General features: G+C 37.9%; 1 protein-coding gene across 4 annotated transcripts in view; it reads left to right on the top strand.

Annotated features, from left to right (window-relative positions):
- Nucleotides 1-5732: 5732 nt before the first annotated feature.
- The window catches only part of LOC129002962 (protein groucho), a 64321-nt gene continuing 48014 nt past the window's right edge, over nucleotides 5733-22039 (top strand). For 2 of the 4 annotated variants that reach the window (XM_054431109.1, XM_054431108.1), the window contains exon 1: nucleotides 5733-5977. In XM_054431109.1, the coding sequence (XP_054287084.1) occupies nucleotides 5942-5977 (36 nt within the window). In that variant the 5' untranslated portion in view covers nucleotides 5733-5941. The remainder of the gene's footprint in view (nucleotides 5978-22039) is intronic. The other 2 variants (XM_054431107.1, XM_054431106.1) reach the window with 1 other exon arrangement.

Genomic DNA, 22039 nt, shown 5'->3' with positions numbered 1-22039 from the left:
GTTTTTATCCCTTAGGGAGTAAAAATCTATTGTTATTGTCAACTCAGTTGTAACTTTCGATTGCAATCAATCGCATTTATCGATTGATTAATCGATTGTAGCTTATGGTTGTCTTATATTGTGAAACGTTCGACATTTCGATTGTATAATGTACTTGTACACTAACACAATCGAAACGACAGAATCATTTGTACAATCATGATTTACATGTAACAGATGATTGCTTTCATTAGCAAATTAAAATGAAAACAAGTTATAAGTGGTTTTTAGAGGTTATCTTTAAATGAATTTTAGTTTTGTGTAATAGTTTGTTTAAAAGGGGTGCATTATGACTATGATGAAAAATATAGTTCATCACACCGGTAAAAAGCAGCGTAAAAAGCGTGTTTTCAACCCTCGCTCGTTTTCCGACCTCGGCTTCGCCTCGATCGTAAAACTTCGACCTCTGGGCGAAAAGAATGACTTAAGTCCCTTGTGATGAAACATAATATTGAACTGTGTCTCATTTTTTTGAGTGGCTAATTCAGTTATGTTGTTTTGCTATAAAATTACACATACAGTACTTCAGTCTCTAAAAGTCAACGTGTAGGTGTTCCAAACCATACTGTATGTCATGTGATATGGTTGGTGCCAACTGTTGCTGATATGCTGACTCTCGCACATGAGATGATAACATTCCTGACGCCATGTCGTCAGCGTGGGATGCTGCGTCTCAGCATCTGCAGACTATCAGCAAACATCTGCATGGCAGACTTCAGCATGAGTAGAGAGTCACTTGCAGTGTAGTGTCGTTGTCGTAAGATGAGTGACTGTGGTAAGAAAATGTGTTACTGCTTCGCCCACAAGAAGACAAACAAGGTAATTTCCAACTTTTACCTAACTTAGTTGTTATGAAAATATTTATAAAACTGTGTTTTAATTCTAACGGTCAAAGTGATCCTTAAGACGAGTGTGATTTTTATGAAGGCTACCTTATGGGATGTGTTTTTTTAGAATACTAAGTCAATATAATATAGTTTAAATTATACACTTATGTGCTAGCTAGAGACTAAGATTATATTTTTTCCTTTGTTTTGTTTCGGAAGTAGATCGTATTGACTGACTATGGGGCAGTGGCGTCATTTCACCAAATCCTTGGGGGGGGGGGCAAACACCGGGGGGTATGGGGGTCCTCATTTTGAAGTTTTGAAACAAAAAAGTTTTAACCTTATTTTAATTGTCAAAGGCGCTTCAAATAAAAATACAATTATGAGTAAATTTTATTTAAATTTAGGCAGAAAATTAATGAAACTAAGAATTATTAACAACAGACAGAAACACAATAATTTTATGTTGGTAAGTTAGTCATCTAAGAAACGTGATCAATAGTTCCATGATGTATTAATATTATGTTTTTTATTAGATTCATGACCAATTTCTCTTGTACAACATTTAGCAATGAATACGGTTGTTCATAGCCTATAGTTTATAACATTTTATTTTGGTTTTTAAATAAAATACAAAAGAAAATCAAATTTTATCACCAACTAGCTGGCCCGACAGACGTCGTCCTGTCCTAATGTGGTTTTATGTTAAATGCCCCCGTTCATTTTCAAGATGAGCTCGTTCGCATGGCTCAATCACGTCCTGGTTGAAGTTCGTTCGCTACGCTCACTCATCTTTAGGTTGGAGCTCTTTTGCTACGCTAACAGAAAAAGTAAATGAATACCCACAAAACTACTAATTTATGTAAACTCAAAATGTGCTATCTAAGACAATAAAATAATAATAATTTTTGTTTCAAATTACTGTACAAGAATATACAGATTTTTGCCTGCTGTGCTTTTTAGGATTTGACAGGAGAAAATATTTGTATATTGGCTAGTAGTACACCATATTTTTTTCTCTAGCCCAGGATCCAGGGGGGGGGCAAATGTCCCCCCTGCCACCCCCAAATGACGCCCCTGCTATGGGGTATAACCAAGTTTACTATTATTGCAGTAAGATCCTTTCAATTGTTCATGGTTAAAGTTAACATATTCGTCAAAATCAACAATTTGTATCAGGATACTCTGTTGGTGATAAATTCAAATAGATAGGTAACTAGTACCTACGATGTTTTTGTTTATCATTATACAGTAATACTGTATTGATAACAGCTTTAACATGGGAGGACCATCTTCAAATGATCCAAAATCGTTTGATCAACCAGTTATAAAGCCGTTCGTTTGATCCAAAAGTACAGTCATAACGAAAAGTACAATTTTGCATTGTAGAGTAAACTTATGGTACAGCCTGTACGTTTCACTTTGGATAATTCGATTGGGTTGATCCAACACTGTAATGTGAGTTCGTTTCGTTTCTCAGATTGAAGGCGTTTAAATATTCGCCGTCGTCAACCGCGTGCCTTAGCCTTCCTATTTGTTGTTTTATGTTATGTTGTTTTAAAATTAAGTAAGAAAATTGAGGTTATCTTTGCAATACGCAACTGGCTTAGTTTTGACAGAGGCACACGCAGAATATGCCCCCGTTTTGGGGGTGTATGCAGGTTTATGGCATAAGGGGGGATTATGGGGTGAAAATTGGATTCTCTAATTTTTGATCCTCGAAACATAAAATATCCCAATTTCTCGCTGAACCATTAAAGAGCTTAAAAACAAATAATTTAGTATATTGAAGTGTTTTTACGGGTTATTGGTCACAGAGAAAATTCAAAAGATTGTAAATTTAATTCTTATGGAGAATAAGTAAAATGTTGTAGTTTGCTCGTATATACATACATTTTGATCGAACTTTGCAAATTTATTTATTTCATACTACCGGTAATAATATTTTGATAAACCCCACTTAATTAACCTCCCTGGTAACAGAAACCTAGGTATTATTTAAATCTAATGTTATTAAATAGATAAAATAATATCTGTCAAATGGAAATTCGTTTCCAACGCCCTGTCCTTTTAGTCTGCAGGTTTGCTGCGGTGGGGGTATTTTTTAACTGGCTAAACTAATGTTGGTTGCTGTAAAGGCTCCCCAGGGGAGTTCAGAGGAGTTATGTTGTGTGAGTGTGGGTATCATACTTCCTGAGTGGTTCGAAATCGGGTCTATATAGGGACAGTTCGTTGTCTCTCTTACCGGAAAAATTCATAAACATTTAATTTCATTTCATTGTTAAATTTAAAATAAGAACGAAAATATCATAGTGTTTAATTTTTAGGAGAATGCAATAGTAAGCATGAATGAATATGATTTTGTTGGGTAATCACACAATTCAAATTGTCCATCATAATGAAAAGATAAAATCAGAGGAATTTCAGCGAATAATGAATATAGGTCATAACTCCAAATTTCAGTTCCAGTTCCGGTACCTACCTTAAAATAAAACACTGATAAGAAAAAGCCCAAATAAAGGTCGATTCACACATAATATCATAGCATAGATAAAAGGAGTATCTTTTAATCTATGATAATATCACTCCAGTCACAGTTCAGTCTTAGTTGCATCCTTTGTCTCAGTCAACCTGTCAGTCACTTGGTACAGTCAGTTTTCCGTCCCTTTATTTACAGTGACGTTACATTAATTTTTTTTAAAAATTAAAACACAATTTTCTATCAAATTTTCATTGCCTATTTTGTTGATTGTTATAAACAGTACTTAAAATACAAACAGAACCGTTTAGATAGAAAAACACTATTTTCTAACCTCAAACACGTCCGTCAGTCGTCAGAACAATCAAAAAATGTCGTTGAGAAGAAATCTGAAATTGTCTGACGGATGCCGGCAGAGCGACTGACGGAACTGCAACGGGTGAGTACGATAACGCAATAGAAAATCCATTACAGAATATTTTTGTTGACTGTGACGTGACTGATGTGTGATTAAGTAAAGAAATATAAATTGTTTACGTATTTTTTTTTTATTTAATTTTAGTTCACTTTAAAACATTCCTCATCCCACCCAAAGTTAAACGAAAATGCGAGCCCCATTTTTCATAGTGAAAGGTGGCAGCCCTATGAGTGAGTTTAAGGTCTATTTCATTGGTTTTAGCGAAGCAAGGTTCAAAAGAAAACTACAGTAGCCTACATCACTAAATCCATCTCTTCCCTCACATCGACGCCGCCAAGCGCCACCCTCAGTTGTTAAATAAACATTTATAAACATGTACCACTATAATAAAGTATTGAATAGCCGTTAAGGTGAAATAGCCAAGAGAAAAGCATGTTGATATGTCAATGACAACATACAGGATTAGGCAAAAGTCTGGAACCCCCCAGTTAACTTTTTAACGCATTGCTGTAGGTAAACCAAACTCGGCATTATTTACAACATAAATTGCACTTCTTCATCAAACAAGAACACAAATTCACAACTTTGCCCCAGGTATGTGTTTGCATTTGAAAATTTGGGACTGCCCCCAAAATACCCCATTTTTGGGGCTGGGACAAAGTTGTAACTTTGATGAAAAAGCGCAATTTCTTATTTTGTAAATACGTGCCGAGTTTGGTTTTCCTACTGCAACGCGTTAAAAAGTTAACTGGGGGGTTTCAGACTTTTGCCTAACCCTGAATAACAATTAATGATTATAAAACACAAATTAAGCAGTGATTTGCGAGAGAAAAAGAATCACGTTGAATGATAAAGCTTGTAGTTTTACCTTGTTCCAATTTTCGTTCAGTTTATCTATTTTTTTAGCTCTATTGCTTATAAATTAATTGCTTAATACATGAAATATATTTACAAGTAAGTAGGTAGTTGAAATATAGGCCTATTTATTTGATTAATGTTCAATAGGTCTAAATTATTGGTTAGACTGGTCTAAAAGCCCTAAGCTGTATCTTTGACTACACTTACAGTAGTTACTTTTGTAAATTGTAGGCTACAATGGTCATTTGCTGGGTAGATGTTGGTATAGTGCTCGACTACTAATACTTTAATACTTTACTTTAATACTTTTCGATGAAATGGCGACCATACAAAGTAGGTATTTTAAGCCAAGTATGAATGGAGATGAGTGTGAGATGAGGATGAGTGGAGCGATCGAAAAGGTCTCAGGTTGATCTTGACTCCTGAGTGAGTAGTTGTACATTACTAATGATCCAGAACATAGTCAGTACTGTAACAAAGCTACACAGATCAGCTACACACTGATTTTTTTTCTACACTCACCTTGCATTCTAGAATTAAAGAAGCTTAAAATACATCCCCAAGTGTACTTGATGTGCCAAAGAATGTGCAGTATTTACAATAAAAAAATTCTGTTAATTCAACCTAAAAGTTTATATAGGAACAACTTTACTTCTGTAAATATTCACAAAACTAAGCGGCAATCGTATGTAAAACATTCTCTGAAATCGGAAACACATAATAGTGAACGATTAAAATTTAAAATAAATTAGGCGATCCGGTGAACAGCGTTCCTGTAAACGCGGATGGTTTTCTGGGTTGTTTTATTGTAGCTATTAACATAATGAGATGTGAGGCGGGGGGAACGTTTTACACGGACCAAAAGGAAGGCCTAGGCTTTGTCAGTGTTGTTTAGAGAGAGAGCGAGACAGTGTGCGAGAGAGAGCGCAAATTGTCGATAGTCCACGTGGACTTGACGGCCGGCTGTCAGTCTGTGATTGGGCGGGGCTTAGAGGCAATCTGGCGCGCTCATTGGCTGAGAACGATATGACGTTTCTTTCGGGTATACCACGTGGCCATTACGGCATTACAGCGAAAGTCTCGCGCTAGCTGTGGCTGTGGCTTAGTGGAGTTGTCTCCGCCGCTCGCTAGAACGCGCGTCGGTCGCGAACGCTATGGAACTCGGTGCATTCGCATTCCGCTGCGAGTCGTGTTTTGTGACTGAGTGAACGTTCGCGTCTGTTGCTTCGTTGCTTTGACACTTTTAGATTACGAAGGTGTGTTCTCGAGTGTCATGTGTGGTGTTTGACGTGTTTTGGATTGGATGTGTCTGGATTCGCCATGTATTCTGCTCCGACTCGCCACCCGGCTGCGGGGGTAAGTTCACATAACCTAACTTTGCTGTTTCTTTGTTCCCTTTCCTGCTGGACGCGTCCTTCCACTCATTCCTCAACAAATTTGATGGATCGCCTTCGCCTACTTCTATAAAAAATGTGTGAAGCAACCCATGTGATTTCCACAAGCTGTCATAGTCAAATCACAGTCTTTAAACTTGTACACATTTTTCTTGGGTTTAATTTTCTGTTTACATGACCTTATGTGTATATAAGACCGTCCTGTAAGCTTTGCCTGTTGATTTGCATCGTTATTTTATCCAGCAGCGGATCCGCAACCAACTAATATTTACATCGTTTAAGAATATAAAATCTATGATAATTAATTACTGTTTATCGGATACCTTTTGACGATCGAATTGATGCGCTCAATCATTTTAATGCTTTGCGTTTTCTGGTGTACCGTGTGTGCCATATCTTGTAAATCAATAATCAAATGGATCCTAGATTTAGAATAATTTTCAAGGATGTAGAGTTGTTTTAAAGTTGCTGTCATCAACCCAGTTCTTCCCCGAAGCAATAATGAGAAAGAGAACGGTATCGAAGTTGTTCCGAAGTTGTGTTTGTGTTGTGTTGTTGCCGAAGTTGTCCCCAATTATAAACTAGGCCCACTCCATCCATGTGTTACTTGTTATTTGTTTTATTTTCAACAGCATTTAAAATGTACACTGATTTAATTAACATCAAATTGTAGCACGAGCGTCCAGCAACATAACTATGAAATTATTCTCGGAGAGATTAATCTAGAGTCATGAAAGCTATTGAAGCCGATTATTGTTTACACGTCGTCTTCGATTGTTTGATTTAATGCGCTGTAAACGAATTATATACTCGTCAGCAGCAAAGTAAGCTAAATACAAAACAATAAGGAGTGTATCACGAATTACTACCAGATGTCGAGATACTTTATTCTTCAGTGATGTTATAAATCCCCCAGAGTTTGACTCCCACACATTTCCTACGCCTTTCCTTTTTTGCCACAGACCAACGTGCAAAGTCATGTCAGTCATAGAGACTTTCTTTGGATTCACCATTAAGTGTTGTTTCAAAGTTTCATTCTTGTATTAAATGTTGTTAACAATCGGCGCTGGCTGCGGGATATTCGTATCGTGTTTGAAAACTTTAATCGTGACCCTTAAATCTTTTGCTGGAGCCTTTGGACTATTACGGGGTTTCAATAGGCTTGTTTCCAAACTGAATTGCAGAGCTTTAAAAAAATAGTAGGAAATATTAATAAAATTGGAGCCTTATTGTTCGTCAAAAGTTAATTTAATGTCTATGTTATTCTTAAAACCATCACCATCCGTTTCAGGGCAGGGTGGTACCTGTAAACATAGACAAAAAGAAATCAATTACTCTATTGTCTATGCTATAAAATATGTGACGTAATCAGAATATTATTTACTCCCTTGCTCTCCGCATTGTTGATTCGGCTCGATCTGCAATCAAAATCCGAACCTCAAGAGACAGGTGCCTCCCCTACAGGTCACCCTGACAAAGACCCCGCGGTAGGTCTACAAGACTCCCTCGTCCCTTGTGGCATGTGCCTGGCTATTCTTCGAACTGGAATCCACCCTTACTACACTGTTCCCGCTACTACAGGCGTTCCTTTCACGTGTGGGGATTACCCGTCGCTATGGTGATTTACCGGCTTTGGATTTCCCGGCGTTTGAGTGGGAGGCTGTTTTACTGGGTTCAGTTTAGACTATGTTTGGATTTGGATTTATTGGTTAATAAACATCGGTAACCGTGTCAACTTCGATTTCTTGGTGGGTTAGGATATTCAAGCACTTAACTGGTTAACTAGACCTATTTGTGCATAAGATCTCCTAAAAGTTGTATACGAGTTTTCAAGCCCGGCAGTTGTTAGGGAAGCAATTTGTAATTCTGAACCAAGTATGTTGTAGTGATAGTTAAGACTTGTCTAGGAACCTGTATGGTTTTAGATCATTTTGATTGTAGTTACGAGGTGACCGGGTTCAAAAACCTTCCCGCAATATTAACTTGAAATGCCTAACGACACGTGTAGGCCTACTTCCTTTAACATTAAGGAAACTTTTGATTTTTCCCTATTCTGGAGCCGTCACTCCTGATTTAAATTCGTGGTAAATTAAAAAAGATTATTAGCCTAACTAAATATTGGAAACTGGTTTTCCGATCCGCGTTTAACATCCACAAACGCAGTGTGCGTCAATGTGAGGTAAACACAAATAGTTCTCGACATGATGTATTTACGCGCCAAAACTATCGACCCGCGGCCAGAGCGCGGGAACCGCGGTCTGTTGATATGATTACAAACAGTGTTTGCTCTGGGTTTAATTATTTGCTGTCGACTGTCGCAACAGTCGATGATTGGTTGATCGTCCTCTGTCCAGTCAACAATCCCGTGGTGCTGTTTGAGTTGGGAACGTTCGTTATTGCGTGTTTGACAAGTTGAAACTATTTCAATTTGTAACGCGGTTGCTGAAGCGGAATACCAACATAGTTCGTGGAAACTAAAAAAGTATCGAAACTGATTTGAGTATAGGAATCGGTATTCTCTGTATAATGGTCATGTTATTTTTTCCACAGTGACCCGACAAAGTGGGCTTCCTTGCACAGATTATAGTACAGAAAGCCCTACTTTGGCGCACGCTATTCAGTATTCCAGACTGATGAAAAATACAGTTCTTTTTCTGTAGGTTCATCAACATCTTTTGTTTAAAAACTTGCGACAGTCATTCTTTAAAAGGTAATAGATATCAAGAAAGAGTTTTTACGATATTTATTAGTATTGTTGTAAAAATATAGGTACAATTTTAACGACAAGGTCGTCAATTTCGACCTTACAAATAAATAACTAGGACAGTATCGGTAACAATGAGTATAATGAGTATACCGAATAGCATTTGTGATTTGTCAAAGATCCTCCTTGGTACCACAGAAAGAACGAAGTATACCTTGTCTTTACTCTGATTACAGAATCATTTATCACGTCAATTAATCAAGGAAGTGACTAAGTAATTGCTAATCAGCAATGTAAGTAAACCAGTCAAACAGGAAACAACTTGTAGTTTTATCTCTGTAGGTAAACACCGCTCTACATTTCCTTTTATCACAATATTGAGTGTAAACAATCAGTTTTCTCTAGTTATCAAGTGTACAAGCACAGAGCAGAGATTAGTACCATATCTATGTCTTTAATTACTTAGTAGGCTAGGTTTTGTTTGTCTGTAAGTACAAGTAACTAATAATTTTTTTGTTGTGTGACAGTTAAAAACTTAAAAGCTATTAACTATTTAAAATAAACAATAACTAGAAGACATGAGGCTATATCATAGACAAAAAGAGAATATAGACCGACAGCCATGCTGCGATTAGCCTAGGTTCTGGCGTCCACCACTGGGAGCGCCGTGTAGTAACGCACACACTACGAAACTACACGGCGCTCAAAGTTGTGGACGCCAGAACCTGTGCTAATCGTCTTTTTGTTTAGGGATATATGATTAAATTTGTCCAGGATCCGGCAACATTTTGATTACCTACTTGGCGAGCACTATAACCACCCATGTACCCAAAATACATGTAAAATCCACGTTAGAGCTAAGTAAAATAAAAATACAAGTGTCAAGAGAAGTACTATGGATTAAACATAATTATGTAGGCCTACTGCAGTATACTCCCTTACAGCTTCCATGTGGATCAGCTGATAATCCAAGGATCTTTACTCCTGTTTATTAGCGCTGTTCTTCTTCAATGCTCTCTCTAGTTCTAAACATATTCATTTCATTATTATTTTAACTAAATCTACAGATTTATTTTGTTAACTCATTCCTCTATTGTTATAGTACATTTCCCATCCTTATGGAACAGCTGAAGCTGATTTTATCGTTAGTTCTGTCCGGTGCACTGTAGCCTAGATGTCGTGTTTTGTTTACAATTTGTTTGTTGTTTTTTCAGTCATTTAAAACCTCGCAAAATTATACGATCAAATCATAATCAATAACTCTTACTCTAGTTATATAACAGTAAAGCACAAATCATGAAATTAATTCTAAAATAATAGAAACCAAAATTTCGTCGACTCTAGCCACTAGTGTCACCAGACACGAAAACGAGCTTCAAAATTTACAATGGTACGGGCAGTGTACTTGTGTTAGTCTAATGTTATAACGAAAGAGAAATTCCACTGTTATTATTAGAAATGCAATAGAGAAACACATTCGGTCGACAGTATTGCACACGTGCGTTGCCGGGTATAAAACACACACATAAAACACACTAATAAAACTCACTAATACAACGCACTAATAAAATGTGAAATGCATTTTTTATTGTGTTTATAAATGTACCCTATTACTGGCGATAATCTTACAAGCACTTACCATGATTGATTCGCTAAATGTTCTCGAAGTCCCCAATTTTGTCAACAAGCTGTAGAAAGATCGCAAAGTTATATAACTTGGTTATCATTAGAACTCAAGTGGTACTTGCATTAAATGTTATCATTAAGTGTACTATATGCACTTGAGGTGTAAGACCACATTCGTAATCAACCTCTTTTGTTTATAAATATTGACTTTGCAATCTGAACAAACAATGAATAAGAACAGATAAATCTGGTAAGTTTGATAGTTTGAAATTTAACCCATTACATGTTCACGTTATCTTCTGTAGTATTGTTGGTAGCGGGCTTGTACATCTTTTTCTTCTTGATTTCACCTATAGTCATATTAATAGACTAAATTCTTTAGTGCTACATAATACGAAACGTGGACTGTTCATAAACAAAATGTTGAAATATCACATAATTTTTACATGTTCTTCTGTGGCTGCTTCTGTGCTTCTACCTGTACAACTTTTGAAGCGTGTGACTTTAAATCCCGCCGATTACCATAGTTATTCTTTTAATTATCTGCCGAAGTTATAACTCGGTGGTTCGTAATCCACCTTTCTCTCCTAAAACATTACAATACACAATAATAACACTACAATAATAACATTATTCTTCAGTGCGATATGTTCTGTAGCTGTTAATGTTACTGTACTGTTATATATTAGATACTGTTCAATGAGATGGCGACCATACATTAGGTATTTTAAGCCAAGTATGAATGGAGATGAGTGTTGGATGAGTGACTCGATCTTGTAGTCTTGTTAGTGACTAGGTCGACATTACTTAGACACAGCTGTTAATTAATAGCCCATACAGCTAATGGCAACTAAGGGACCTACAGTTTTTATGTAGTGGAATCCGAACCACATTTTTCCTTGGTATATATGAATTGGTATAATTATCAGGATAGTACTGCGGATAGTCTTCCACGTCGAGTACTGAATTTCGCCTCCAAGCAAAACTATTTTCCCTCACGTATTGCACTTCCTTGAGGTGCAGTCTGTGTGTTAAACGATTCAAATAATGTCATCAACATTCTTGCACTTTTGTCCTTTCGCACACCATGTTATCTGAACCGCAAACCACATCGCAGCATCCTTGGAGTTGTGGAGTGGACGCCATCTCGTAGTGCGGTTGGGCCGAGGAGGCCGCGACGGATAGCTCACAGAAATTACAGACTGCCGAGGTATCTAATTGATATTAATCCCATGCATTATCCCAGTAGACGTCAGGTCATAGACGTGGCATTCCTGGAGAGGCACACTTTGTATCAAATACTTTATTGTGTTGGTTTCTTATGTTGGTGTGTAGTTGATTTTATCGTGACATTGAGCGCTCTCAAGACTATGAATCGGTGTCTTTTGCGCTCTTTGGCCCTATGCAAACGATACTGCATGGTTACGCTCTCTAAGGTTTTTGTGTAGTTGTAGGGGGTAGCACTCATTTATGTATTGTGGAAACTACATAAATAAACTACATAAACTTCTCTAGGAGGATTAAACATTTGTGTTAACATTAATAATCAATTTTTCATCCCCCTAGAAACTTCTTAGAGTTTTTTGTCCTAGGACGCTAGGCACGAGCCCGGAATTGTTTTCACATTACTTCAGGCTAGACCTATAAGTTGCGGCATTATCACTTGGATAAAATCCATCGGTGATTTGGCGGGGTTGAACCCGAGACGTCAGTTACCGAAGTCACGCGCTCTGCCACTACACCAGCTCGCTCTTAAACTTATTGGGGTAAAATGACAACTTTTTACCTATGTGATAATACCACTGATGGTTTGTAGCTCATGCTATATGTTCACGTGTAGAAACTGGTAGAAACGTGTACAGAATAGGCCTGCCAAGCGAAAATAACTACAGCATGTTTTATTTGAGAACTCCCTTCAGCCTATGATTTGGTCTAATGAAAATGCGCCTGTCCAACACCTATAGAAAAAATATACTCCTCTCTATGAGAACTTATGCCGCGGATACCTTCCTTTACTTACAATCCACCCGACAATTCGATCAAATAGAAATAGAAGGATTACATTTGTGGAATAGGATTTGATAATTAAAAATGTCCTAATCGAAGCTCACCCGAAGTACGAAGTACCTACATCATTATATCCGGAGTTAAAATTAAACATACAGTACTACTATACGGCAAAGTCGGGCGAGTGTACTAGCGTGCTAGTGAGTTATCGTAGTGAGTTTGTTTACTAGCGGATGACTAGTGAACTAACCCGCATGTTTTTAAAGTGATAAATACTCTGTGTAATGTAGGGCTTCCGTCACTTGTGACACGACACCTGGCTTATATATTGACACTCACACTCTCACAACGGTAACACAATCCACCGTGTTGAATCGATTTTGTCTTCCCTAGCCTCGAGGCGCTTTGGAGAGGATAGTTTAAGATAAAATACAGTTGTGCTTGCTGATACTGCGGATAACATTGGTGTTGGTGTAGATACTTTGTTGTATCTTCTAGAAGGTGTTTCACTGCAAATACAGTAACATACAGTGGTGGTCCCACGGTGGGGGGAGGGGGGAGGAATATACCCCCCTAAATGTTTTATATTTTATTAGCTAACATAAATACTATTAGCTTGAGCATATTTAAGAGCTCAAATACGTATGAAAATATGTTTTTACGCTTTAAATTCAAAAAATTTTCCGTGGGGGGGGGGTGGATCCCCATTTTTTCTGGGGGACCCCCGGTGGTCACACACCCCCTCCCGAAATGAAATCCTGGACACTGGTAACAGAATTTCTTTATTTTTGGTGGTCTGTTGTACATAACTGGGAGTAGTCGATTGGCTAGATATGAACCAAAAGTTACCGGTTTGATCCTGAGAAAAATCAGTATTCGGCGTTTCGAACCTGTAGCCAACTGTCTTTCTTCGTCAGGTTCCCCAAGGTAGCCGGTTTATGGCTAGACAAACATGAGTCTTAATTAAACCGTCTACTAGTGTACGACTAGTGAGTAGGTACTTCGACTAAACGCAGTACTACCTGATATTAGATCAATTCGTTAATTACAAGGCGAAAATGTGGTTCGGATTCCACCATAAACTGTACGTCCCTTAGAGAAGCTGTATGGGCTATTAATTGACAGTTGTGTCTAAGGAATATGTTGGCCTTAGTCAAAAGACTACAAGATCGCGCAACTCCTACACTCATCTCCATTCCTGTTTGGCTTAAAATAACTACATTCGTATTGTAGCCATTTCAGAATAATGTATTTAAGTATAAATTAGTGAGCTGCTATAAAGTAGGCCAAATTATCAGATTTGTCGTCACCTACTGCATCGTAGGATTTGAATGTTCACCTCGGAATGATTTGTACGTCAGCAAACATGTGCTAGGGTTCTCATAGTGTTCTTGGCTTCACGTGTTTCCCTTCCTGGATCACAAATCAGCTTAATTCTAATTTGGAAATTCCTGATTTCTGACTAACATCTGTTGGTGCGATCTTGCAGCCTGTGAGCTGGGGGTTTCCTTGACAAAAATGGAATTTGAACGATTGAACTTTTGAACAAGGGATTTCCATATTGAACTCCCAAATCCTAACATTTATTTAATCTATTGTCGTTTCACGCTTCAAACTACAGCAGGTTCTTTATCAGTGCCAAATACAAAGAGGTTTACAGGGACACATTTCCTAAATTAAATACTTAAAAATGTTGAACATTCGTTGTAAACATTGTATTAACTATGAAAATCCATTTATAGCCTCTGGACGTCTTTGATGATACAATAAGATGTCTTACTTCCGTCTGCAGTCAAAATAATGTCCATCAACAAAATCCTGTTTTCGCTGTCACAGTTTACTTCAAAATGTCAAAATAAGTACATTTACGACACAAAATACAAGTGCTATCTTCGTTCGTATTTTGTAGTACTGTACTTGTTTTGTGTCGTGTTACTTTTAATTGAGCGAAGCGAGCGAAGCTCTTATACGTCGACTCTTATGCATTTCGTAATACGCAAACTCCTCCTAGACGGATGAATCAATCGTTTTCAAATTTTGCATGGTGATAGAGACCATATCGGTGAGTGCCAACATCTATATGGCGTTAAAAAGGTCTCTCAGGAATCCGCCCCACTGGGTCTCAAAGTTTCAATGTAATCCTTATGGAAGCAGTATTTGACACATAAACAAAAACATATGATCAGCTGTTGACTTTTGAATGCAGTAGAAAAGAAATAGCTGATAGCATTAACCCACAGATATTAGAACAGAAACGGTATGGATCATAAATATAATCAAATGACGACACTAGCTTGAGGTCCGTGACGTAGGAAGTGGTGAAGGAAGTAGTAAAGGAGAGCAGTCTGGAGTGTGGAAACTGTTTATGATGATTAGATTTAGGTACCGGTATCTGCATTCCTAAAATTTTATAGGAATTGAGGAAAATTTTATAGGAATTGAGGAAAACTGGTCCGCGACGTAGGAAGTGGTAAAGGAAGTAGTCAAGGCGAGCTGTCCAGAGTGTGGGGACTGTTTATAACGATTAGATAAAGGTAATATTAAAGGCATTCCTAAAATTCTATTGGAAGGGAGGAAAAGGGGTCCGCGACGTAGGAATTGGTGAAGGAAATAGTCAAGGCGAGCTGTAGGGAGTGTGGACTGTTTATGACGATTATATTAAGGTATCTGCAATCCTAAAATGCTATTAGAAGGTAAGGAAACAGGTTCGCGACGTAGGAAGTGGTGAAGGAAGTAGTAAAGGCGAGCTGTTCGGTATATGGAATCTGTTTATGACCCTTAGATAAAGGTATTTGCAATCCTAAAATGCTATGGGAAGGGTGGAAAACAGGTCCGCGACGTAGGAAGTGATGAATGAAGTAGTCAAGGCGAGCTGTCCGGAGTGTGAAAACTGTTTATGACGATTAGATTAAGGTACCTGCAATCCTAAAATGCTATGGGAAGGGTGGAAACAGGTCCGCGACGTAGGAAGTGATGAATGAAGTAGTCAAGGCGAGCTGTCCGGAGTGTGTAAACTGTTTAAGGCGATTAGATTAAGGTATTTGCAATCCTAAAGTGCTATGGGAAGGGTGGAAAACAGGTCCGCGACGTAGGAAGAGATGAATGAAGTAGTCAAGGCGAGCTGCCTGGAGTGTGGAAACTGTTTATGACGATTAGATTAAGGTATCTACAAACTTAAAATGCTATGAGAAGGGAGAAAACAGGTCCGTGACGTAGGAAGTGGTGAAGGAAGTAGTAAAGGCGAGTTGTCTGGAGTGTTGGATCTGTTTATGACCAATAGCTTAAGGTATCTACAAACCTAAAATGCTATGGGAAGGGAGGAAAACAGGTCCGCGACGTATGAAGTGGTGAAGGAAGTAGTCAACGCGAGCTGTCCGGAGTGTGGAAACTGTTTATGACGATTAGATAAAGGTAATATTAAAGGCATTCCTAAAATTCTATGGAAATGGAGGAAAAGGGGTCCGAGACGTAGGAATTGGTGAAGGAAGTAGTAAAGGCGAGCTGTTCGGGGTATGGAATCTGTTTATGACCATTAGATTAAGGTATTTGCAAACCTAAAATGCTATGGGAAGGGAGGAAAAGGGGTCTGCGACGTAGGAAGTGGTGAAGGTAGTAGTCAAGGCAAGCTGTCCGGAGTGTGGAAACTGTTTATGACGATTAGATTAAGGTATCTACAAACCTAAAATGCTATGGGAAGGGAGGAAAACAGGTCCGCGATGTATGAAGTGGTGGAAGAAGTAGTCAAGGGGAGTTTTTCGGAGTGTGGCAACTGTTTATGACGATTAGTTTAAGGTATCTGCAATCCTAAAATGCTATGGAAAGGGAGGGAAACAGGTCCGTGACGTAGGAGGTGGTGAAGGAAGCAGTAAATGTGAGCTGTCCGGAGTGAGGGAACTGTTTATGCCGATTAGATTAAGGTATATGCAATCCTAAAATGCTATGGAAAGGGAGGGAATCGGGTCGGTGACGTAGGAAGTTGCGAAGGAAGTAGTAAAGGAAACGTTGTTCAGAGTGTGGGATATGTTTATAACCAATAGATTAAGGTATTTGCAATCCAATAATGCTAAGGGTAGGGAGGGAAACAGGTCCGAGACGTAGGAAGTGGTGAAGGAAGTAGTCAAGGCGAGCTTTTCGGAGTGTGGGAACTGTTTATGACGATTAGATTAAGGTATCTACAATCTTAAAATTCTATGGGAATAGAGAGAAACAGGCCCGCGACGTAAGAAGAGGTGAAGGAAGTAGTAAGGTGAGCAGTGTGGAGTGTGGGAACTGGGAACCCTTAGTAGCAGTTAGATTAACTTATCTGCAATGCTGAAATGCTATGAGAAGGGATGGAAGCATGCCTACGACATAGAAAATGGTGAAAGAAGTAGTAAAGGCTAGCGGTGTGAAGTGTGGGCAATGTTTGTGGCAATTATATTAACGTATCTAAAATACTAAAATGCTATGGGAAGTGATGAAAACAGGTCCACGATGTAGGAAGTAGCTTAGGAAGTAGTAAAGTATGAGCATAATGTGAGAACCGTCTGTGGCAGTTAGATTAATGTATCTTCAATCCTAAACTGCTAAGAGAAGAGAAGGAAACAGGCCCTACGACGTAGGAAGTGGTGAAGGAAGTTTTAAAGGCTGGCAGTGGAGAGTGGGGGAACCGTTTGGGCAGTTAGATAAATGTATCTAATACCATTATATAGTCAATATACCAATATATAGTCAATTCTAATACTTAAATGCTACGAGAAGGGAAGGAAACAGGTCTATATGGCGTAGGAAATGGTGAAGGAAGTAGTAAGGCTTCCAGTGCAGAGTGTGGGAACTGCCTTTGGCAATTACATTAATGTATCTGCATTCCTAAAATGCTATGGGAAGAGAGGGAAACAGGTCCACGACGTAGGGGGTGATGAAGGAAGTAGTAAAGGTGAGCAGTGTTGAGTGTGGGAATGGATTAATGTATCTGCAATGCTAAAATGCTATGGGAAGAGACTGTAGACTGTAGGTTAAAATGATTACAAAGCACAAATCGATACATATTTCGATACATGCAATCGTTTACAATAGAAATTTACAACTGAGTTGTCAACAACTGATTTTTACTCCATAGAGGCTAAAAACGATCTTTACTCCCTAAAGAGTAAAAATGCTACTTTATACCCGCAACGCATGCATTAAAAACGACTGTTTTTACTGCAGTATGACAAAAACAATATAGTAGGCTATGAACCCCTGATGACTCCGCTCAATTTTGTGGATGCCTCTGCAAACGCCACCTAGTTATTATTATTGGTATTTTGACAATGTTGGATACTGTTCAATGAAATGGCGACCATACGTAGTAGGTATTTTAAGCCAGGTATGAATGGAGATGAGTGTAGGATGAGTGACGCGATCTTGTAGTCTTGTTAGTGACCAAGGCCGACATTCCTTAGACACAGCTGTTAATTAATAGCCCATACAGCTAATGGCAACTAAGGGACCTACAGTTTAAAGTGGAATCCGGACCACATTTTCCTTGGTATATACGAATTGGTCTAATAATCAGGATAGTACTGCGGATAGTCGTAGTACTCACTCGTGCGGACGTTAATCCACACCAGGGAGTATCGCATCCACAGTGCATGCCTATAAATATCCACAATTCGTGACCTCCTAGTAGCTGGATTACAGGCAACGCCACCCGTCCCAGTTCGTTTCAATGAAGCAACGACAATGATTTTGAGAAAGCATGTTTTGTCATACTTTTTGTAACAACCATTCGATACATTCACGTAATCAACCGCCCCTGGTGAAGGTATATTGGTAACTCCAGTCATGTAGGGTCGCAAATCCTATAATCAGATGAAGCCCGGGCTGTTATCATCGCCAAAGGTCTCCGGGTGGAGATAAGGGAAAGGTCAGCATGGGCCGGCCGCAGCCAGGTACGGTGAAATGCCAGCGCTCGGCCGCTCACCACAAAACACAACTCACCTCAGCCTCGGCACGACAATGCCACCATCGTGGAACTTTTCTTTTTAGCAGAGTGATTTGGTGTTCTGGTTGCAATTCATACGCCCAAGTCATAACGTGACCTTTTTCTATGGTTCTCCATTACTTTATCATATTTTTTAGCCAAAGTATAATATTTATAATGTGACAGTTATTGATGTGTCTTAGTTCCAACTTCGAACCTTACTTAACCGAACTTATGAAAATCTAATCCTAAACAGGATTTGTAGATGATATACAATCTCAATAAACAAACACATTGTGGGAATGGAGTAATGGATAAAGTCCGAATGGTTGTCTACAAGGTCTCTTCTTGTCATAGTAGTTGTAAAGTAATAATTACACTATGTTGGATACATCCTGTATTTAGCAACATCACAACTTCGTCATTATTAAAATAGAATTATAGTTGGTACGTTTACACAGCTTACTTGCGTGGTCGTAACAATTGTAACATATTTTCTGAATTTACCGTCTTGTAAAAACATAAAAAAGTTAAATACTTTGGAGAAGTGTTGGAAGTTGTCTTTTTACGATCCATATACAAGATAACTGTATAACAACAAGTAGTAATCGAATCAAACTACAAAAACGATCAAGCTTTTTCGTAGGTAACGTTCGTAGACAAAATAATATGTTCACCCTATAATGTTATGGAATAAAACCTAAATTCCTGACTAAGCACCAACCCAACCAATAAAATCTTGAAAAGTAGAACAAGTATTGTTCATGAACATTGAATATTGAAGGTGCACGTTTCTTGAAATCCTTTTTTTCTCAGCTCGTGTGCATCGTAGGGAAAATCTACGCATACTGCAGGAAATATATTTTCATGTAGATGTGCAGAATCCCTTTATAAACTAAAAAAGGCAAAAAATAGGCACAACAAATTAATTTAACATGAAAAACATTTACGTGGGCCTTAAGGGTTGCCATGTTGGTGACGAAATATAAACAGAAAATCAAAACAAGTGGACTAAACTCCAATATGTTTTATTTACAGCTTGGGGTGAGAATAGATAAGTCTACATTAAATTTGGTCGAGTTTACGACCACTGGACGACCTCTATATATAAATAAGTACAATAATTGAACTGTAAAACTATTACTTTCATCGAAACATTATTAAACCAAACAACTTCACCCCGTCAGGGATTTACACCAACCCCACAGACACCCCTGTATTCCACCCCAAGGTCTACCCTCACCACTCTAACGACTGTTCAATTACGAAATAATTAAATCGGGAGACGTCCGCGTAGGCGAGCGTCTAAAGATTATTGCTAGGGTAGGTTACAACAGGGGTGGGGGAGTTTAAACACTTCGACCTAGTGCCGCGCGGAGTTGGGGAGTTGGGGTTAACGCTCCTTTGTAACGGGGCGGTTTCTTTTGATAAACATTTCTAAAGCCTTCGCGCCTTCCACAATGGTTTGGGTATTTCAACGTGTATTTTACTGCTTTCTGTGGGTTTAATATAGAAGGTGAGGTATTTTGTAGGGTTATCATGTGAAAAGACACATTTTCAATGTTTTTAATGTTTTAGCCTACATCAGTCTACCAATTTTTAAGTATGCACAGCTGTATCAGTGTTTTAGCTTTAAACTATCAAGAATTTACATTATGGGAGTTTTCTGTGTTCTTCCCTTTTCCCTAAACACCTCCCGAAAGCAACAACAATACATTAGGGTACGGAAAAATATCTACAAAAATGAGTTAGTTTATGCATATTGGATTATAATATTTCCTCGTCTGGTCTAAGTACAAGAATACAACTTGTTAATTTTTGGACTATCACTCTCTCTATATATTCTTTGTTTACTCATCAAAGATTTTAAGTGATACCATAGATTAAAGTAGTAGACTCCCTATTTTCAACTTTTATCAATGGTGATACTCCTTCTAAATTTTAGAGATTGGTGGTTAGCTATCATAAACACGTTAAAACTAATTTGAGGACAAATCTATGTACGGTATGTTATTAGTGATAACACTTATCAAGTTTTTACCATTTCCATAACAACTAGCAGTTTGATAACACCTGTGAAGTTACATAGGCAGTCACCGGATCTTCGCGTTTATCGTAGACAATGCAATTTTAATCCCTGATAATTGCTGACACTGTTTCCGGTTCCGGTATCTGGTGTTTAGTGGCGCTGGCGCGCACTTTTTTCACTTCCTGTGCTTTGATTTCTCAACGAAGTGGTCAACAGGTTTCTCATCCCAACGAATGAATAAGGGAAAATCTACTATTGAGTGATCGTTTGTTATACTGTAGTTGGATACTTAAGTTTTTATTAGGCCTACGTACGTACACTATTGTCAGCATATGATGGGGAACATGCTTCACAAAAGCTTTTATGGTTTTTACCTATGATCATGGATATGACGCGAAATGTGACTCAGTACATAAGAATCGCAATGTAAAAATTGTTTACTTTTATACCAACATCAATAAAGAGCTGCATTTGAGAAAATTAAATCAAATTTACACTCCTCAGTAAAAATATAGGCTAATATTTTTGTTGACAATTTGAATAAATGTTTTTACCTAGGTGCCACTACCAAAAACGCATCGTTAATAACAATTTCAAAGTGTACAATTCATTTTTAACTTCTTCAAGGAATAGTAGTTATAAGAAGAATACTCATGATGTTGTTTAAGCTTTTCTTCTATTAATTTACAATAATGGGAGTGTTCTATGTTCTTCTCTTTCCCCTAAACATCTCGACAAACATTATTTAGGGTACGGAAAAAGATCTACAAATTTGTCAGTGCAAAAGTCCTAATTTCTTACAATTCGTTCTATATTAATTTTCCCGTATTATAATATCCCTATCTATATAATATTCCTATATTAATTCTCTCTATTAATAAACCCTCGGTTTATATTCAACGCGATTTAAACAGCAGCAGAAAAGCTTGCAAACATAAACAGCTGAACAATCAACAACGTATGCACAACAGGTGTTAGACCAATCTAGTGAATCTAGTAGACCTGAGGAAATTCAATTGGAATATCAACAAAAAATCTATAATAGTCTGTGAAAAACGCAAAACTGCACCTGGGGCCTTTTTCATAATAAAGTACAAACTGATATTATTAGTAAATCAGCTGATCGCCCAATGCAAATCTAATGGAAATTACAAGTTACAAGTTGTAACTTGTAACCTGTAGTTTATTATGAAATGGGCTCCTGGTGTTTTTATGCAAAGGATTTATTGACTGACACCAGCAAAAAAGGTTTTGACTTACAATTCGGAATACATAGTTTACCAGTCGTATCAGTTATTTTAGGGTAGGTAAACTTAACGTAGCGGACATACCGTCTTCGTGGACCGACTTAATTAATTTGTTATATCAAAATTATAGATAAGCCTCCCTCAAAAGTGTTCTTCAGTCTTGATGTCTATTTCCTCTCTGTTTTTGTGTTACTGTAATAGCTGATGTGGTTCAAAAGGTGAAAAAACAATAAGTTGTCATTTCAGTTGGGCTTTGAAGACGATGCTATACGCTCTACAGAAATTGTTAAATTATATCAGCGCAGTTGGTGGATGAACTTAACTATGTTAATTTTACTTTTAACTGTCAACAACTGTGGGGAATTGTAAATTTTTGTCTGAAGGACGTACTATTTTCTAAACTCAGTAGCATTTCTAAAATTTCACAATATGGCTGGACACACAGATAAGTTGAATATCATCAAGTT

The sequence above is a fragment of the Macrosteles quadrilineatus genome, unplaced genomic scaffold (genome assembly GCF_028750875.1).
Source record: "Macrosteles quadrilineatus isolate MER2022 unplaced genomic scaffold, UCM_ALF_1.0 Scaffold_9__3_contigs__length_116548681, whole genome shotgun sequence".
Taxonomy (NCBI): Eukaryota; Metazoa; Arthropoda; class Insecta; order Hemiptera; family Cicadellidae; genus Macrosteles; species Macrosteles quadrilineatus.
Note: the sequence above shows the minus strand (reverse complement) of the source record. Positions and strands in the feature narration are given on the sequence as shown.